The 21,159-nt window shown below is 37.2% G+C and overlaps 1 protein-coding gene across 9 annotated transcripts in view; it reads right to left on the bottom strand.

The window, feature by feature from the left end:
* Positions 1-268: 268 nt before the first annotated feature.
* Positions 269-21,159, bottom strand: part of kcnab2a (potassium voltage-gated channel subfamily A regulatory beta subunit 2a) — a 175,405-nt gene continuing 154,514 nt past the window's right edge. For all 9 annotated transcript variants that reach the window (XM_069918617.1, XM_069918622.1, XM_069918620.1 and 6 more), the window contains 6 exons: positions 8,557-8,642; positions 7,619-7,739; positions 7,285-7,379; positions 6,681-6,801; positions 1,953-2,041; positions 269-1,238 (listed from right to left, as the gene is read on the bottom strand). In XM_069918617.1, coding sequence (XP_069774718.1) covers positions 1,149-1,238; positions 1,953-2,041; positions 6,681-6,801; positions 7,285-7,379; positions 7,619-7,739; positions 8,557-8,642 — 602 coding nt within the window. In that variant the 3' untranslated portion in view covers positions 269-1,148. The remainder of the gene's footprint in view (positions 1,239-1,952; positions 2,042-6,680; positions 6,802-7,284; positions 7,380-7,618; positions 7,740-8,556; positions 8,643-21,159) is intronic.

A 21,159-nucleotide genomic window follows, 5' to 3' on the forward strand; every position in this document is an offset into this window, starting at 1 on the left:
CAGTTAACGTTGTGTTTTCAGTATTGGTGTAAAAGGGAAGGGAGAAATATGTTGGCTAATAAGGAAGGTGAAATACCTTCCCCAAATCACTACCACCTCCACCAGCTTTAAATAGTGTAACAGAATATTTAATATGCAAGCAAAACAGACCTTGGTTTAAAGCCTCATTGTTCAGCTCCAGATGGAAGGGGAGAGGCAAGAGATCAGTATGGTAAAAAGAACGAACAAAACATTCAATTTTGAGATAAGTGCACTAGTTCTTTGAATGTCCAATTCCCAATCTTCCAATATCTTTATTATAAGATTTTGTCAAAACAGCCCAAGGATTGATAGCATTGACATTGTCAGCATATACATACACACGGATCCTGATTATAATCGAATCATGCATAGTTCATTCAAGAGCCACTGCTTATTTTTTAAAAATCTACAGTCCTACTAGTTGACAAGTAGAACTAAATTCTGATTCTTGTCATAATGATCATGTTGTTATTGTTGCATCTATACAGCCGGTTGCCAGGCCACAATATTCTATTGTGCCATAAGGTTATGTTATATTAGTTTATTTCTTCAAATGAACATCTCCAACAGATGATAGATGTTGGCATCAGAAATGCCTTTCGAGAAGTTATCAAGCCAGTGGCCTTTTGGATGTATATAAAGTACACAGAAGAGTGCAGATTTGGTCCCCCACAACACTTACATTGGGGGCTGGGCAATCCTTGATGATTTGGTTTCCTATGAAGCAGTCAGATTACAGTCCAATCTGTGACAGGCTTTTTTGCTGTGCATGATATTCGTGTTCGACCAAACTTGGTCTCCAGCAGTAGCTCTTTAAAATAATGAATGCAGAAAAGTTAGGGCAGCACGGCAAACTAATCAAATCTGGGACATTTTGAAATTCCAGGAAAAGAAAAAAAGTTTTAAAAATTTAGCAAAGGTAACAGGCAGTCCACCGAACCAGCTGTGCCTTGCCAGCACTGGTTTGTGGTTTATTTTTCCTTTTCGATCCTTTTCTGTAGCATCAGGAACTTGAAGTTTCATTCCTTCATCAGAAGCATACTGATATTAAGTTCAGTTATAGCTTGAGCAGGCAAAGAAGATTGCTTTTGGAATAACAGCAGTCCAGAATAATTGGAAATTCCTCATTAGGATCGATAGTCCTTTTTGCTGAATGGCTTGTTTCCCAGGATGCTATCGATCTCGTGCACAGTTGATGAGGATAACTTTGGAAGAACCTGTGGGAGGAAAATGATATCCATAATGTACTTTATTTTATACCAAAGCCTTGTGAACAGTGCAACTGCACTCTAATCCCTGCAAATTTGGTGTACATTAAGAATTTGGAGCAGCTTTCAGGTTAGGATAGTTAACCATAAACAAAAAAAGGATATACTCAAAGCCTCCTTTTGTGTTAATTATATTGCATGTTTTTATATTTTCCCACTAACTCCTGAAATTATGGATCAAGGTGGAGAAGGATAGTTTAGGTTGGTATTGAGAACCTTAAGGTCATCTTTCAGAAGCATTAAAAAGCTCTGGGTAAGTGATGGGTGGAGTGGACCACCTGCTCGTCAGCCACCATCAAACCCATTTGAGGAAGTGTCTGCAGTTCCCATGTGGGCCTCATCAGCCACCTCAGACCCCTCAAAGAGTTGAAGTGGACCCTCCACAACCAGCAACCCTCAAAACCGAGCAAGTGCCTGAAATATTGGTGAGAAAGTTTGAATTAAAGGAATCAGAAGTGAGTTGATCACTCGTGCTCATTGCCTTCAATCAGCCTGAATCTTCTCCATGTAACATGCAATTTGTGTACATTTTCAATGGTTGATGTGGTTTCATACTCACTGAAACTAGATTTTAGTAAACAACCAAAATCCATGTGTTTAAAGTACTGCTGCCGTGTGAAGTAAGGACAGCAGCAGTTGCTTGGTCAAAGTTGCCATACTGACCTGTATAGCTCCAATGTTTTCCAAAAGTTGTTCAGTGTTAGAAGCTCCTACTAGTACAGAACTAACACCCTCATTTCTTAAACACCAGGCTGCAAGAAGAACACAAGACCATCACGTTCTGAATAATGTGTGCAGGATGCAATCTGAAGTTTATGGTCAAATAGTCAACCTGATACTAATATGATAATTTGTTTGTTCACACAAAGCTAATGCAGGCTACAATTAAAACAGTTAACAAAGATAAAACAAATATTAATCCTTATTTCCTTTGTTGGGTAAAGAGTGTACACACTAGTAATGTCTATCAGGTTTGAGTCTTGCATATATACCTTGGTTAACCAAGCCAGCATTTTGCCTTAAAGAGAGTGCAAGAGAGAGATTAAGTTCCTGAAAGCAAGAACTCTCTTAAGGGCCCTGTTCAGTTCTCAACAATTTAAAAAGAAACTGCATTTCTATCCCAAAATAGATAACCAACACAAAAAAAATACGTGCTTCACCTCACTTCCCTCAGAAAGATCCACACACCTTTTGTTCAACTTATTCTGCGACATCACTCCAGTTAATTTCTGTTACCAGGTAAATCTTGCAGTCAATATTTTCAGTCTTGCAGCATTTTATAAGTAATCTTGTTATCTTGGTTTTCTCTCCAGCATTCTCCTCAGCTCTCTCCAAATTATGCCCCAAAGATTATTAATTGCATGCAGTTTCTAATACATTTCAGCATGTCGGGGAGATATTCTTGGCTGGCGTTCACATATTGGGCAGATTATTTGTTACCCTATAATCACTGGTTTGTTGGTTTTGGCCATGTGGTTTGTCCCTATGGTTAACTCGCTGGCCACATCGTGTACATGCCCAACACCAGACTCCGGAATAAGGTGTTCTATTCCAAATCCTGTTATGGGAATAGATTGCCAGGCAGTGAGAGGAGAAAAATTCAAGGATGTACATAAAACAAGCCTTATAAAATTCAACATCCTTGTTGAGGATCTGGGAACCCCTGGACGCTCACCAGTCAAACTGAGATGGAGCATTCAGAACATGCATTAGAACTGGCCAATACTCAAGAAGGGTCATCAACTTTAATTCTTTTCTCTTTCCACAGATGCTGCCTGACATGCACAGTATTTCCACCATTGTTTTTGTGTCTCCTTCTCTTTCACCTCCTATTTCCATCTACACCAGATGCATCAGCTGGGGAAAACTAGAACACCACCTTCTCACAGCCAAGACAAATGCTAGTCATTCTTTTTGGTCTTCACCACGTTAGACGTTCCTTTTATTTCTCTTCTTAGCAATTGGAAGCACATTTAATTTCTAACGTTTCTTCATCTGATGGAAGTAATTAACTGTTTATTTCATGATTTAAGCATTTGATTTTTTTTGTCACTTTATACTTACTCTCAACTCTTCAATAGTTTCCATGACAACAGAAATTATCTGCTGTAATCGATGTGTTATAGGAAAGCAGTTAAGCTGTCTACTATTTTCTACCTGTTATTGTTAAAGTGTGCAACCATCATATTCAAATGTGGCTACCAAACAGTGATCTGGAGGCTTGTGAGGAGATGCTGTGCAGCAGTATTTGCTGTCTTCAAATGACAGAGGGATCAATACTGCTGGAGTTATAGGAAAGAGGAGAATTTTTGCTGATGGATAAACACTGGATTCAGGCTTTTTCTCTCCTGAATATAGAGTAGCTAATGTGGTTTAAAAATCTAATTTAGTTTTGTTAACAATCTCCTAACTGCTAATGTGTATTAACTGTGTCAGCAAATAAATCAACCTTTTTCAACATACTGTATTGGTATTAAATTTGAATCATTGGTTTCCACTTCCCAGTTAATATTATATGTAAAGTTTTCTCTTCTAGTTGATAATGTAGGGCAATGGTTCTCAACCTTTTTCTTTCCACTTAGATACTACTTTAAGTAATCCCTATGCCATAGGTGCTCTGTGATTAGTAAGGGATTGCTTAAGGTGGTAGGTGAGTAGAAAGAAAAAGGTTGAAAAATCACTGTTTTAATTGTACCTAATTGACTTGTTATGTGCATGGTTTCATATCTCCAAAGGAAATGGGCCAATGACAATTTTTCTCAAGCAAAATATTTCAGTAACAATTGGGTCTAAAGCAGTGATTCTCAGCCTTCCCTTCCCACTCACCTACCACTTTAAGTAATCCGTTACTAATCACAGAGCACCGATAGGAATTACTTAAAGTGGGATGAGTGGAAAGAAAAAGGCTGAAGTAGAATCACCAGTGTGTCCATGTGAAATCCAAGATAAGAGCAAAACGGTGAGCATTTTTCCCATAAAATATGGGATGTGAGCCCATTTGTCTGAAGCCATAGTAAACATGTCCTTTTTTGTATCAAAGTCTCAATCAGAAGTCTCATACAGGTAAGCTAAACTGGGAAGCCTTTTTCTTGAAAGGTAAATATTTGTCTGATTGTTACAGTGCAGTACAATAAATGAAACATGCTTTTATGGCAGTAGTATATAGGTTTCTGTTATCAAATAATTTGATTTCAAACAACTTAAAAGCAAGATTTGAGTGTTGATCTTTGCTTTTAAGATGTTTGTTTTTGGTGTTGCTTTGAACCTATACACTTTAAGATGATAAAAACAAGTGCCCTAGAGCTCAGGGTGATCATTTAAACAAATCAATCTTGGGTCTCCTACTTGTTCACAACCACCTAAGGGAGTTCAGTGCATTTAGATACTATAGATAAGAATGAACACTTGGATAGGCTTGGAAATTGAACATCCCTTGTGCTGCTGCCAAATTAGTGGATATAACAAATTTATAGTCAGAGATGTAACCTATTTATTCAAATTAAAATTCAGGAGTGTGCAGGCTCTGAATATAATGTTAAATATAGATGAAATGGGGCTGGAAAGCAATGTTATTCTCCACTCAGGAGGACATAATCCTTACTCATCCCTGAAAATCTTAACAAAGAAATCCTGAAATAGCAATAATCATTCCGCTCTGAGATATTTGGAAACAAGGTGAAATTCAATGTTTTATTTCACCAGTAAGATAATAGTACAATTTCTGTATATTTTATCAAATAAAAAGGATTGTGTTCACAGCTTTACATCTGGCAATTTAAAGATACACTGAGGGTATATATTATGGTTTTCATACTCAATATCAAAAGCTTCTCCATGCAATTCACATTTTTTTTTTCCTTTTTACAGAGAAGAGAATGTTATTTGATTGTGTAGAAAGAGGGAGTGGTAACTGGGGTATTTACACCAAGGAGAGGTCTCAGAAAGAAAGCACTTGAAAAGAGTAATTCTCCATCTGTGAAATTCAAAGATCTACTGTACCTTGGACTCTTTAAAAAATCATTTTTTATTATCACAATATTCCATATCCATCATCACAGTTTCAAAAACGAAAACAAAGGATTGAAATGATACCTAGTTCTCACCTGTATCCTGGTTATTCTACCTAGGTCACTGATTTAGGTGGAACCAGGCTTGTGGAAGTCAGAATCTTGTTTGAGTAAACTAGTGCTTCTGAGTTAATATTTTCTCGAAAGGCTGGCTATTTCTACTTTCATAACCTTGGCCCAATTTCTGTTGAAACTCTAAAAGTTATTGTAAACTTCAGAGCGGAGCTAATCCAAACCAGATGCTCTTGTCCAATTCCACCAATTGGCCAGCTCACGTACCAACTTCTGTCATGTTACATCTTTTCCATAGCTCATTTCTAACCTATGAACTTTTTTTTTGGATTCCATTTTGTATTTCTTCCTTGATCCTTTGACCATCACTAGTATTATGCATTCAGCTGTACAGGTTCCACTTAAATTACTTCCATAAATCCCTTAGCCTCTCCATAAACCCTTTGTACTTCTTCAGGCTTTCCCTCCAAATCTTTCCATTTCCAGTTTTCCTGTATCTACAAAGTTGTGTTTTGTGTGACACGAGAGGAAGCCTTTCAGCCCTTTCCTAATAGCCCTGGAAACAACTTTTCCTTCAACTATTTGAACAAAATCCGTGTTCAAACACTTTCTCTTTCGCTGAAATAAATTTAAATGCAAAAGAGAAAAACTGCAACAAATAAATTCTTCAAGCGCAGTGAGAGGAGAGCATCATTTTTGAAGCCAGTTTTGCAAAATCTGTTCAATCATGACTGACTTCACCAATTGACAGTAAGAGCTTTCTAAAAATGTAACATTCCAGTGAGGAATCCCGCCTTCCAACAACATTCAAAGTTTTGGAAATAAGAGTGTGTTGTGCCTAACTTTCTAAGTATTAATTAAAGATTAAAAATTTAGACATCTGGGGCTTGTGCCTGTGCCACTAAATTACTCCAATTAACCTACACCCCCGGTATATTTTTGAAGGGTGGGAGGAAACCGGAGCAGGAAACCCACACAGATGCAGGGAAGACATACAAACTCCTTACAGAGAGTGCTGGATTTGAACCTGGGTCACTGACACATGCTGCCTGATCTGGGGAAACTTCTTTGAAAATTTAAAAAAAATATTCTCAGAATCTTGTCGGCCGGGTCGCGGTTCCCTTTCCTTCAGCTCTCTATGAATGGAAACTCAAATGCTGACATTTCCTAATCCACACAGCTGATAAATTTAAAATAATAAGGTCACATCACAGAACTTAAAGTGGAAAGATGTAAGAGATAGATAAAGGGCTAGCACTTCAGTACATTTCCAGGGGATATTCTTTTCCAATCTATGGGATTTAACTCTTACCTATTGCTAGCTGAGGAAGTGTGCAACTCAGTCGTTCTGCAATGCCATTTAGTTCTTTTAGTTTTCCTTGTTGTCGCCTGCCTTCCTCAGTTAGAATCTTATCCTTCAACCATTGGTAACCCTGTGAATAGATAAGGAATCAGCTCATGTGTATGCTCCAAAATGACTCGGCAGTTGTAGTAGGTGAGGCAACGCACTTCATCTGAATGTGGTAGTTATGTTAGTTATTCTCTTTGGATGAATCAGTGAGGATACGAGAATAATGCCAAAATAATGAGTTCTTTAAAATCAGTTTATTAATGACAAAATAGCAGAGAGATGAGAATACAACTTAAATAATTCCAATTTCCTAAACTCTCTTACATCCATTTCCCCATTGATTTTAAATTTGAACTGAAAAGCCATTAACCGATTTAAAAACTCTTCATACCAAATACAGCAAAAATGCTATTTTTAGAATGTCTTATCAAAACAGATTGAACACTGACACCATTCAAACTCCATGCTGAAATTTTCTACTCAGAGTAGAGCACTGAAATGACTTAACCCTCTTGATCACAGAAATAAAATGCAACCTGACAATATTTTATTTTACTTACTGTACCTTTAAGGAAGCTCTAGAATAAGGAGGAACGCCTGCATCATATTTTCCAGAAATAATGCCACAAGCCAAGGGAGACCAAGTCATTGCACCGACACCTTCATGAAGAAATGTTGCAAGGTTACATACACTGAAACTCATGGGTCTCCAGCAATACACTAAAGACAAGGTTACTGTTAAGGATAGCAGCCATTCAATAATCTCAGGCAAATTCAGAACAAGACCATTACTGGGCTTTCTCCCTTCCAGCTTCTGCTAAATGATCCACCATCACATAAGAATGGAGGCAGAATCAGGGAGGTGATGGTTATGAAATGTTGTCTGACAAAATATTTACCAATCTTATGGAAGAGCTCTGGAAGCTGCACTTCAACTTTCTCTCTTTGGAAGAGGTGATATTCAGCTTGTTCACATATTGGGGGGATGAGATTAAATTGACGAGCCACTGAGTAAGCCTCCTGCAGGACAGAGATAATAAACGTATGACAGAGTAACTACAGAGACTTTGTAACTCATCTCAGAGGAGAAACTTTCATGAAAAATGCATTAGGAAAAAAGATCAGGGCTATTTCTAGGTGACGGACGCTTCACTGTTTTTCTTTGTTTTCATGCAACATTAAGAATAATTCTTTATTGCATCCTCCAACATTATTTCTCAACAATTCTATTCACTGAAAAATCATCATTCATTTGCAGTAAATCTATAAAACACAAGGACAGTGAACAAAAGATGATGGAAATAAACTGATTTAAAATGATTCTTTGGAAGAATTAGCTCATTCTCCAAAAGCAAAAGGGATCCTGTATGGATTATGGCATCAATTTCCTAATCAGATATTCCTCTTAGTCCTTTCATAAAGGATTTGGTGGCTACCCTCCAACTGACAACCTCTATCCTCAGCTTTGAACTGCTGCCCAAGGAAATCCAACTCTGGGACCACTGATAGAAGATAACTTGTATGCCATTTTTCATCACCTCATTTATAATTCTAATTAAATTGGTTTCAACCTGAAGTGAAGCATTAGGTTTAAAATAAAAAATTTTTTTTCCAGCATCTTATCAACAAGTAAAAACATTTTTGTGGGTCCTAAAATTGCATACATGCTTATTAAAGGGACTGTTGATAAAACATCCTGTTGAGACAATTTCAAAACTGAGTTTCAGGTGAAGAACTGAACCATATAAATACAGGAATCAAATAAATCTGAAGATAGGAGGATAGAAGCTGAGGCCACAAACAAAAGATGGTTCTTAAAAAAGGATGAACATCTTACCATGATTTCCATTGCACTCCATCGTGAGGTGCCCCAGTACATGGCCATTCCTTGGTTAATCACGTGTGTCATTGCTCTCACAGTTTCTGTCAGGAGAGAAAACACAATTTATGTTTTATTTTAAAATAGCATAACCGTAACTTTCCCATATTATGGACGTGTATTTTGCTACTGGTTTCACAACCGGGATCTTGCCGCAAGACATCTTGCAAGCAGTGTACATCTGTCCTGCAACAGCGGAATTGTGAGGCATTCTGACCTTTTACTTTCCCTCAGAATTCCTTTGTATTGCTGGATTAATAAAGTCAATGACAGAGGGGTTAGTGAGATGAAAGTGATTCCATTTGTGTGTGTGGGGTGGGGGGGGGGGGGGGGAAGGAAGGGGAGGGGGAGAAATGGAAAAAAAAGCCAAATTTTCTGACTTTCCCTCATCAGGCAAAAGAAACATGGAGAAGGCATGTACAATATTGAATAATGCTAAGAGGTATTACCACATTAAATACTGGTAAAACCAAGAACAATGGATAATCTGTGGATTGGCATGAACCAAGAGACAACATTCCTTTTTTGAAGGTCAACTTACAATAGACTGTATATCTGAATACCCAGTAAACCTAAAATCACATCAACCTCTTTAACTAAAGCAGCTTTTAGATTTTTGATGATGCAATCTCTTCTGAAGCAGGCTGTTGTGCAGACACTGGCCTTTCACTTTTGTAACCTGTCCATATTTTTGGGAGTACAGATTTACAGCACAAAACTAACAATACATTGGTGATCTCAATTCAGCTATTGAATGGCCAATGTAACAAATTTAAAAGTACCTTGTTAGTTTCAGTATGAAATGTTCTTTTAAGGAAATTTGCACAGACGAGCGTCTTTTAACAATAACTGACCTGAAAGTACATTTATTAATTCTGGTGATTTAGAGAAAATCATCCACTGGTATCATTCATGTTAGCATGAAGTGATCTATACTTCAACTAACTAAAGAATGATTTATTAAGGACATTTTAACTTCATTATGTAGTCTTCAGAACACAACTAAGTTATCTTTCTCATTGGTGTATGAGATGGATATCCCTGTCAAAACCATCGGCCTCTCTTTTATGTTTAATGACTCTAAAAGCTTGAGAAAGTAAATTGGAGTTGTAATTCCCCCATTCTTGAATTGCCTACTGAAAGGATAGGATTCACTACAGGCTGCATCTTTTAGAAGGGACTAAACCAATGCTCACAGAACACAGAATATTGCAGCACAGAAAACAAGCCCTTTGGAATTTCTAGTCTGGCTGAACTTTTATTCTGCCTATCCCATAGACCTGCACTCAGTCCATATCCCTCCATTCACCTCACATCCATATATGTATCTGTCTAAATCTTCTTAAATTTGAAAATTGAGCCCACGTTCATCACTATAGCTGGCAGCTTGTTCTATACTCCCACCACTCTAATTGAAGTTGTTCCATCTAAACTTTCCCCTTTAACCCTTAACACATGTCCTCTAGTTTGAATCTCACCCAACCTTGAGTTGAGTTTCTAACTTGGAGAAAGGCCAATTTTGTGGAAATTAGAAAGGATCTAGGAAGAGTGGATGGAATAAGCTGTATTCTGGTAAGGATGTGGTCAGTAAGTGGAAGGCCTTCAAAGGCAAAATTAACAGGCATAGGGATCCTTGGTTTTCAAGGGATATTGGCAATCTGGTTAAAAAGAGGAGAGAGCTACAGATATAGGCAACAAGGAGCAAATGAGTCATTAAAAAAGTATAGAAAATGTAAGAAAATACTTAAGAAGGAAATCAGGAAAGCAAAAAGACACGAGATTGCTTTGGCAAATAATATGAAGGTAAACCCAAAGGGTTTCTACAAATATGTAAAGAGTAAAAGGAGAGCAAGGGACAAAAATGGTCCCCCAGAAGATCAGAATGGTCATTTATGTGTGGAGCCTCATGAGATTGGGGAGATCTTAAATAGTTTTTTTGCATCAGTATTTACTCAGGAAACTGGCATAGTGGTATGTAATATATAGAGATTAAAGAGGAGGAGGTGCTTGCTGCCTTACAGCGAATAAAGGTAGATAAATCCCCCAGGCCTAACATGATATTCCCTCGGACCTGGAGGGAGACTAGTGTAGAAATTTCAGGGGGCCTGGCAGATGTATTTAAAATGTCCTTAGCCACGGGTGAGGTCCTGGCGGACTGGAGGGGAGCTCATGTTGTTCTGTTGTTTAAAAAATGTTGCTCCAAATGTAAACCAGGAAATTACAGGCTGTTGAGCCAGATGTCAGTAGTAGGTAAATTATTGGAGTTTACCAAGAAGGTAGATGATGGAAAGGCTATGGATGTTGTGTTCATGTATTTTAGTAAGGCTTTTGACAAGATCCCACATGGGAGGTAAGCTCAGAAGGTTCAGACACTGGGTATGCATGGAAAGGTTGTAAACTGGATTTGAAATTGGCTGAATGGGAGAAGACAGAGAGTGTTGTTGGATGATTGCTTTTTGGACTGGAGGCCTGTGATTAGTGGTGTGCCTCAGGGATCAGTGCTGGGACCATTGTTATTTGTTGTCTATATCAATGATCTGGATGATAAATTAGATCAGCAAGTTTGCTGATGACACAAAGATTGAGGGCCTTGTGGACGATGAGGAAGGCTTTCATAGTTTGCAGAGGGATCTTGACCAAACGGAAAAATGGGCCAGAAAATGGCAGATGGAATTTAATGCAGACAAGTGTGAGGTGTTGCATTTTGGAAGGACAAACCAAGGTAGGATGTATACAGTAAATGATAGGTAGGGCACTGAGGAGTGCGGAGGAACAAAGGAATCTGGGAATACAGATACATAATTCCCTGAAAGTGGCATCACAGGTAGACTGGGTTGTAAAGAAAGCTTTTGGCGTTTGGCCTTCATAAATCAAAGTATTAAATACAGGAGTTTGAATATTATGATGTGGTTATATAAGACATTGGAGAGACTAAATTTAGAGCATTGTGTACAGTTTTGGTAGCCAAACTACAGGAAGATTAAGAGAGTGCAGAGAAGATTTACTAGGATGTTGCTGGTCTTCAGGAGTTGAGTTAAAGGGAAAGATTAAGCAGGTTAGGACTTCATACCTTGGAACATAGAAGAATAAGGAGAGATTTGATTTACAAAATTATGAGGGGTTTATACAGAGTAAATGCGAGTAGGCTCTTCCACTTAGATTTGGGGAGATAACTACAAGAGGACATGGCTTTAGGGTGAAAAGGGAAAGGTTTTGGGGGAACTTCTTCACTCCGAGAGTCATGGGAGTGTGGAACGAGCTGCTATCTGACACAGTAAATGTGGGCTCACTCTTATGTTTTAAGAATAAATTGGATAGATATATGGATGGGAGAGGTCTGGAAGGTTATGAAATGGGTTCAGGTCAGTGGAATTAGTGGAGTGATGCTTTGGCACAGATTGGAAGGGCCGAATGGCCTGTTTTCTGCTGTAGGGTTCTATGGTTCTTACCACATCTACCAATTCAGATGGAAGAAAAAAATGGCACTGCTTGGAAAGAAATGTATTCTCTTAGTGGACAAAATTTATTCCTCAGCTAGCAAACTCTTGTTTTCCTTGTAACAATGTAGTCATTCAACATGGAAACAGGCCTTTAGGACCAACTTGTCCATAGAGTCCACAAAAGTTTTAAGAACGATTATGATACCTTTCGAACATCACAAAAAAAACAATGATGGCATGAAAATGTATTGCTAAAAGGCCAGGGGAATGCTGCAATAAAGGTATAAACTTGTCTTTGAACATCACTGTTTAATGGTGTCCATTATCTAAGAGTAGAATTTTTCCACAGGAAGAAACAAAATTTCTCCCACGAACATCGGAATCACCTTGTTATCTGACTGAAGTAACATTTCCTGATAAAATTGTGATCATATTTCTTGTCCCTGCTGGTCATTTTTGTTAGAAGGGAAGAAAAATAGGCACATTTTTAAACTGTTTTACGTTAATACTCTGGAGATCAGCAGGCCACAAACTGGGCATTCACCTGATTTGTAATGAAGGGGGAGCAAGGCCATAAATAGTTCCAAATTTTACTGCTCAAAAATGAAATGTCAGTGCATAAGTGCAAGAACAAAATCTAACTTTAAATCAGCTACTAATGAATTTGCTGGAGTTTGAAGGAGCTGAAATTTGCAACTTAATAAAGCAAACCACCTAACTGCATTTTGTTACAATGTTCTTCATAACATGATGAGTTTAAGATTTAACTCTTTTCCCTCCATTTGGTCCAAGTTGGATTTTCAAATAAGGCAAACATCTTGGCTTCCATTATCCCATTCTAAACCCAATATGTCTAATGTGCAGCAAAAAAAAGGAACACCGTGTGACTTGCTGAGTTTCCCCAGTATTTTAGTGTAAACTACAGCAAGATTCTCCACATATCTCTGCCTCTCCAATGGGTCAAGCTTTCATACTGAAAGGTTTAAAACTTCAAAGCAAAGTACAATCCAGTCATCCTTGTGCTCCATACATTTGCACCATCTTAAGGTCAATGAACAGAAATCAATGAAGACTACTTTGTTTGATTGATTCTCTTTATAGCCTAGCAACAGTAAGATCAGTGCACTGTTCCAAGTGCCAATTTGACTTGATCACTGAACCCAATACAGAGGGGGAATTCAACTTACTTCCTTTTTGGTCTAAATTATTTAATTTCAGAATGCTTCTTTTAACCAAGGCTGCATTACATGTTTACAAAAATGTCCTCATGTAGAAATTGATTAAAAATTACAATTAACAATCTTCATTTAAAGAGAAATAACTGAAGATTTCACACTCTTGCTCCCTTTACATTTTCTATTCAATAACTGACTTTACCCAATTGTTCAGAGATGGATGATGCAGTTATGCCACATCACCAAGTCTCTTTAGCTGTCGGCTTCAAGGACAAGTGAAGTGAACTGGGGAGGTTTCAATTAAATTCCTAATAGGCATCATGTCTATTAACATAAAATTATGGCAGATCTTCGGCCCCGACACTATAGCAAATGCCAGGACATACTTGAGTATTCATGTAGAAGTCTTTCTAGAGCTGACACCTTCCATCCAGCTGTTACCAAAACTGCCCTTGTGCTGCACCAGTAGAATCCTCATGGAATCTAACAGGGCAGCTTGAATGATTCCCTGTCTCATGCTTCTCGGCCTGTGTCAGATTCAAGTGATTTGGAGACATGACTCACAAGAGAAAAAAAAAGTTGTTTTTATCATTGTTAAGTTATTTTAATTAGTTTAATTGATTCTTGGTACTGTACATGAAAGTGCTTTTAAGCTTCTACATTTTTACATTTAAAATACTTTGAATTTTGATTTAAAATCAATGCCTTGAATATTACTGAAGGAGTGTTAATGTCATTAATGTTCACAAAAATTCAATGTCTCTGATCATATTAATTATTTTTTGGTAGTCTAAGAATTTGGAAAGTGTAGAAAAGCAAGACAGGCTATTCTTGAGGTCTAGCTGATTACTATGGTTGAGATGTGATGGGCACTATGAAGGTCTAGGAGCTTGGCTCTGAGTAAAAAAAACTGCATTTAATAATTTGAAACACCTGCCCTATTAATTTTCATTAACAATCATAGCCACTGGTTGGAAGGCGTATTTAATAATTAAAGCGAGAATATCTATCATTTTAGATTCAGAATCTATTATCGTGAACATGTCACAAAATTTGCTTGCCTTGCCCAATTTGTTCACTCTTTCTTTCTGATTCTTCCCATTCACATCTTTAACATCTTTCTTCCAATATACTGTTATCAGAGAAATTGACTTTCATAATTTCCAGAGGACTATTTCTTTTCAAGAATGTGACACAGCAAGGCACATCACTCCTTCTTAAAAAAAAACCCAAATGATTTGTACATGACAAATACAACTTAGTGGTGGGTGTTTCCAAACTGTTTATAGTGCCTTTAATACTAACTAACAAAATAAACATCTGTGTATACAGCCCAGCTGACAGAGTCCCTATGAGGTGCTCCCAACCATCTGTCAGGACAAATGTATTGATCAACCTTAATGAAGTCCGGTCATAATGCACAAAGCTCTAAACTGTGGTGCAAAATTACTGTGAATCCACCTTGTTCGGAATATCCTTATTTTTATCTCTAAAAAAATTGAGCACACAGCTTTTACAATTTTTTTTTTGCTCCAAGCAGTTTGTAGCATTATTGGAAATACACCATTCAGATGAATGGTCAATGATAAACTCAAAACAGGCATATAAAACTTTTGAAGAGTAAGGATAATATTTGAAATCCAGTCAAAATAAATCTCTTAATAGTCCATCTATTCTGGTAGAATGTGTTGTTTTGTTTTACTGCAGCTGGCAGGATCCTGGCACAAAATGACTGCCAGGTTTGCCCATATAACAGTAGTGAATGAATTTCAGAACTAAGTCGGAAACACTTTGCAGCATATAGAGGAGATTAAAAGTACTTATAAATTCAGCTTCTTTTTAACTTGAGGTAGTATACATTTTTAAACATGAATAGAGGACATTTGTTTCCTCACCATTCTCTCCAGTCCAAGTAAAAAATTCATATTCTCTAACAATTATCTGTGTGTGACAAATAAGCTACAAATTAATCCATTAGTCTAAGAACCATCTAAGGTTCTAATATAACCTTTCTTTTTTGGATGAGAAAGACATTCTTGACCAAAAGCCTCTATTCTTAGTAACAATGCCCCATTTTAGAATATCGCTGCAAACATTGGCTGTGGGAAAATCTAAGCTCACATTAAATGTTAGTAGTTCAAGGTGTTTGGATGAATGCCAATGGTAGGAGAAAAAGGTTCATCTTACCCCTCTGCTGCTCAAAAGGCTGCCATGTTAATACATGAAAACATACTATGGAAGAGCATCTCCCATATGAATTAAGCTGAGTTGGAAATCGATGGGAAAATAAAAACATAGAGTAAAATTAAATTACTGACATGAAAAACAACTGATACATTGAGAAAACACATATATAAATGTTAGGAAAATGTGACTATCAGGACCACTAATGATAAGTCCTTGTTTATTGGTGTGGCTGTGGCTTGAATGGTCAGACCAGATGAATCAAATTCCAGTCTCCAATTTGTTAATATTGGACTAAATGGTGTAGAAAAATGTTTAGTCTAATGTGATTGGCATTCAGACCAAAACAGCACTTCAAAAACTACACTCGACGTTCATTTTAATTCTCAACAATTTCTTTCCTTCTTGTGGCATTCAACTACTTCCTGGAGTCCAGATTCATAATTCTGCACTCTTTCTGGTCTTTTTAACTAAGTGACCATTTATTCATGCATAAGACTTTTCACTGTGGATCAGAAGACCAGCTGCAGGGCCTGCTAATGCTAATGAGCAGAACTGGGGACTGGTTGTTTTCTTTGGGCTCTGAATATTTGGAAATACATTGTACAAATTTGAAATGGTGCATTTTTTAAACTATTAGGACAAAAAGAGTTCTTCATTCACAATTTACTCAGCTTTATTTCTAACAATATTTTAATTGGTGTTTCATTTGTTCCCTGAAACCACCAATATCAAAATTATAATCAGAAGTACATTTCCCTTTCTTGAAAATGAAATGTCTTGGAACGAATTTACGGATGATCAATTCTTAACATATTTAAAACTGATGTTTGAGTACTTTTTTTTGATACCTTTCACAATCTATTTTTCTCCATGAAAACATCAGGAAAAATTTTTGTAGCTGCCCATTTTAGAGGTATAAAATAAACAACACTGACAAAAATGTATACTTACTTAATTGTTGCATAACTTTAGTTTAAAAGAAGCTATTTGTACTCTCACTGGTATCTCTCAGCTCGATAGTGTTTTATGCCATGTGGCTAACTGACACAAACTGGGTGCAGATAGTTTTTGTAGAATCTCACTTAATTTCAAATAAGAGCAGCAATCTGAAGATACAGCTGTCATTAAGTAGAGCTTACTGATGTGATCAATACAGCCTTCTTACAGCTCTATTCCTGGGATATAGGTGCATTTTATGCAATATACCTCTGTAATACTTAGGTGCAAAATTGGTAAAACAGTCCTCAAAAAGGTTCTATTGTCTCATGTAGGCCAACAATAAGGGTTGTAGCTGCTCTAACTGAGTGGGACCAATGGAATTTGGCAAATTGGCACAGAGGAATGATTTTTTAAAAAAACATTCAGTAAAATGGTACAAAAGTAAATGTTTTGGCCTGAATCCAGCAGACAGTCAGTAGGGCTGAGAGTAGATTGCAGCATTAAACATTGATAATTAAAAACAAAATATTTTGTTAATGAATTAGAGAATACAACTCATCCATTATCTCCCCTTTTCCTTCAATCCTCCATCCCGTCTGGCTCTGTTACATGAATACATTGCTTGCAAGGCACATCTTAATTTTTACTGCCAGACTCATAGAATAGAATATTTTTAAAAACAACCCCAATAAACATTCAATAAACCCGCCACGGCTTCTCAGCCCAATCTGTTATCATGCAGGCTTTTTCATAAAATTATACGCAGGCACATATAGGCCAAACATAAAAGAAGAAAAGAAGAATGATTGAAATGCATTACATGCACCATTGACAAAAGCACAAAAAAATTCAGCAGTAATTCTGCTAGAACTGCCACTATGCAGATGAGCATTTAAATTAATTAGCAGACTCTTAATTAATCAAATGGAAATAAATATATAAACAAGACTTGAAATCAAAACATGAAGGCTAGGACTAAATAGTTAGTGATGGACTGGTACAATAGTGAGAGGAGGTGACTACGGAGCTGTTGCTACCAAGATTGCAATGGCTTGACTCTCTCAGTAGATTACAAGACTGTATCCTCTCTGAACAGGTTTGAAAACACATGATCTTGCATACACAAAAGGGAACTGGATATACTTTATGAAATAGAAACGTCTGCAAGAGTGAGTCAAATACGAGAATTTCTTTAAAGAATTTGCACATGCACAACAGGTTGAATGTCATCTTTAGGATTCTGTTTTGATCTATGCACCTTCACTTTTGGAATTTCAGTAATAATTTTTTACATGATGACAATTGTTTTTTGACTTCTTCAAATGAGGAAAAAGGCCTTTCTTTATTCACTCCATTAAAATCTTATATAATTTCGAAAGCATCAATTGAACCTATTTATAAAATCCTCAATACTTTCTGACTTCATCTGGTTACATATTCTCCCCATTGTTTTAATGTCCTTCCAAATGCAACCCACCTAAAATCTAACTGCATTCTCTTTCCAAAATATTTACGTTACCTTATGAATCAAAATTGCTTTGGGATATGTTGAAGTTTGAAACAATACGATATAAATTCTGAACTTTTCAATCTAGTCTTTTATTCAAGATTACAACTTTGCTTTTGTGTATCATGGAAAATAAAATGTCTTTTTTTAACCATTCCTTATTTCTCCTTTCAAAATAGATCACCTCATTAATGCATATTAACTCATATCCACCACTCATTTGAACGTTTTGCTTAAGTTTCTATGTTTTCTTGTATAACTGAAAACTTCACTGACAGAAAGGCCTCCTACTTTGGTGTTAACTGCATATTTTGAGTCCATTGCACAAGTCCAAATTGACCAAAGATTAAAGTGTATCTGGCAGTAACTCCAGGGACTAGACTTACTTCAACTTTTTGCTTCCTGTCAACCAACTTGGTATACACGCATTTCTTTCTTCTGACAAATGTCTTGATTTTTCTTACACGCTCCCTGTGAAACCCTATCCATCACCTGTAGTCTTTTTTGTCTGAGACCCTATCAACCAATTTTGGGAAAACAGAACAGTATTACAAATCACTGCCTTCAGGTGGGTCTTCAACAAATCTCCTTGTTAACTTTGATTCCCCTTTAGCTATTTACATTTCCCTTTACACCTTCTCCCAACTGTAACTATATTCCTCATGATTAACATTATCACATTCCCCACATGCCTCATTTTAAACCTTAGTCTATGCATTATGTATTGACACAGAACAGAAAACATTGCAGCACAGTACAGGCCCCTCAGTCCACAATGTTGTGTCAACTTATATGAACCTACTCATAAACTATCTAATTCTTCCCTACTGCGCACCCATTCCTCTTTATTTTGCTTACATTCATGAACCTATCCAAGAGTAGTTTAAATGTCTGTATGGTACCAGCCTCCACCACCACCCTTGGCAATGCATTCCAGGCACCCATCACTCTGAATAAAACATTTATGTTTGGAGTCTCCCCAAAACTTTCCTCCACTCATCTTAAATAGATGCTTTTTTGTATTTGCTGTTGTTGCTCCAGGAAAAAGGTGCTGATGGTCCACCCTATCTATGCCTCTCAAAGTTACTTCTCATTCTTTGTCTCTCCCTAGCTTGGTCAACCATGCCTCATTGGACATGTTCTCCAATCCAGACAATATCCTGGTAAATCTCCTCTGCACCCTTCAAAAGCTTTTACATCCTTCCTGTAATGAGGTGATCAGAACTGAACACAATACTCCATGTGTAGTCTAACCAGAGATTTATAGTGCTGCAACATTACCTCACGCTCTTGAATGCAATCCCTGACTAATGAAGGCCAGCACAACATATGCCTTCTTAAACACTGTGTTAATTTATGTGGCAACCTTGAGGGATCTAGGGACTTTGACCCCAAGATCCCTTTGTTCCTTCACACAATTAAGAATTTCGCCGTTAACCACATACTCTGCTTTCAAGTTCAACCTTCCTAAGTGCATCATTTCACACTGATCTGGATTGAATTCTATCTGTCACTTCTTTATCCAATTTTGCATCCTCTCTAACTTACAACTGCCTTCTACACTATCCCCAAATTTTAGGTCATTTCCAAACTTACTGATACACCCGTCCACTTCTTTGTCCAAGTCATTTATGAAGAGCAGGGTCCCAGAACAGATCTCCACAGAATGACCTCCTGGTAGAATATGTTCCATCGACTGCCACCCTCTACTTTCTGTAGCAAGCTAATTCCAGATCCACACAGCCAAGGTTCCATGGATCCCAAGCCTCATGACTTTCTAAATGAGCCTATCAAAAGGGTCCTTGTCAAACATCTACTAAAATCCATATACACCACATCCACTGACCTTCCTACATCAATATCTCATCACCTCAAGGAGAAAAAACTCATATAGGCTCCTGAGGCACGACCTGCTCCTCATATAACCATGCTTACTACCACTGAGAAGACTATGCTTCTTTAAATGCTTGTAAATCCTGTCTCTAAGAATCTTCTCCAGTAGTTTGCAAACCACTGATGTAAGACTCACTGTACTAGCTGTCCCATCTCTCTTGGTTCCTTTGCTCTAACATCTTTTTCCTGTCTTAGTGGGACAACTCTATTAAGAAGCCCATGTAAATGTACTGAAGAAACTCAAATCTTTGATGCAGCTCTTTTATATCTTGTGGAACATATGTACTTGATCTTTCTTATGTTTGGAGACTTTGCACTGCCAACCTGCTTTGCTGACTCCTGCTAATTAATTTAGGCCCAACTATCCTTTCATCTAACGTGTCTGCTCCAATTCTATGCTTTATATTCTTCTGTCAAACTTAACTAAGCTTCGACTACTTTTTCCTCAATATTCTCCTTTATTCTAGTCTTGTTAGGAATAATTAACTCTATCCAGAGTCTGTCTTAATGCCACACCCAAGTAATGGCGATGAACCACTAACCTTAACTCTGCGTTTAAATGATTGAGAGATTTCAATAAGTATCTAACGTATTTCTCTTGAGCATTTTGGTTTCAATGTTGTGAAATGTCAGGTCCCTCTCTATTCCCTCCTTCCTAATGTTAGTTATTCACTCCACAATTCAGTCGTCACAGTCAAGATTGTGAGCAGAATCAAGCAGATGCAAGGTAGCTAAACAATTCCTGACGTTAAATCTTGGAGCAAATTTTCAAGGATAGTTTGAATAAGGAGTGAATGTTATAAAGTTATTCAGCAGTGATGATTTCAGTTATTAAGTTTGATCCCAGATCCACTTTGCTGAAAAAGTACCAGTCTATCACTATATATAATACCTATAGCAGTGATTGCAGTAGTTACTAATTTATTGAAACCTGCACTAAATGGTCACTTTCACCAATGCAAACAAATGTGCAGAGGGCTGGATAAGCATTAAAATGTTATGTAATGAAGTAAATGATAATGGCAAATTTAGTCTGTGATTATAACATTTAAGTTGGAAAGCCCAAGTTTGATTTTTTTTAAAATATTGAAAATAGAGCACTTTTAGTTATTCAACTGTGGAAAGTATCACAATCAAATAAAAGACAGTCCTTGCTGCTTATGTGCTTTTAAGGGTTACTAGACAGCTCCCAGATCACTGATGTCAGTTATTAGGTCCTGACTATGGTAAATGGACTCAAAGCAGATTCATGGCAACATTCTGGTCTAAATTGGCCGACTCCTCATTCATAAATTTACTTTACATCAGAATAAAGTGTGCCAATCTCTGAAATAAACACAGCCCAATGGTTCCATGCAAAGTGGGGTTTAACACTTCTAATTTGCCTCATTGCCACAAATTTGTTTATAAGTTTGAAGAG

Source organism: Narcine bancroftii, chromosome 2, assembly GCF_036971445.1.
Source record: "Narcine bancroftii isolate sNarBan1 chromosome 2, sNarBan1.hap1, whole genome shotgun sequence".
Taxonomy (NCBI): Eukaryota; Metazoa; Chordata; class Chondrichthyes; order Torpediniformes; family Narcinidae; genus Narcine; species Narcine bancroftii.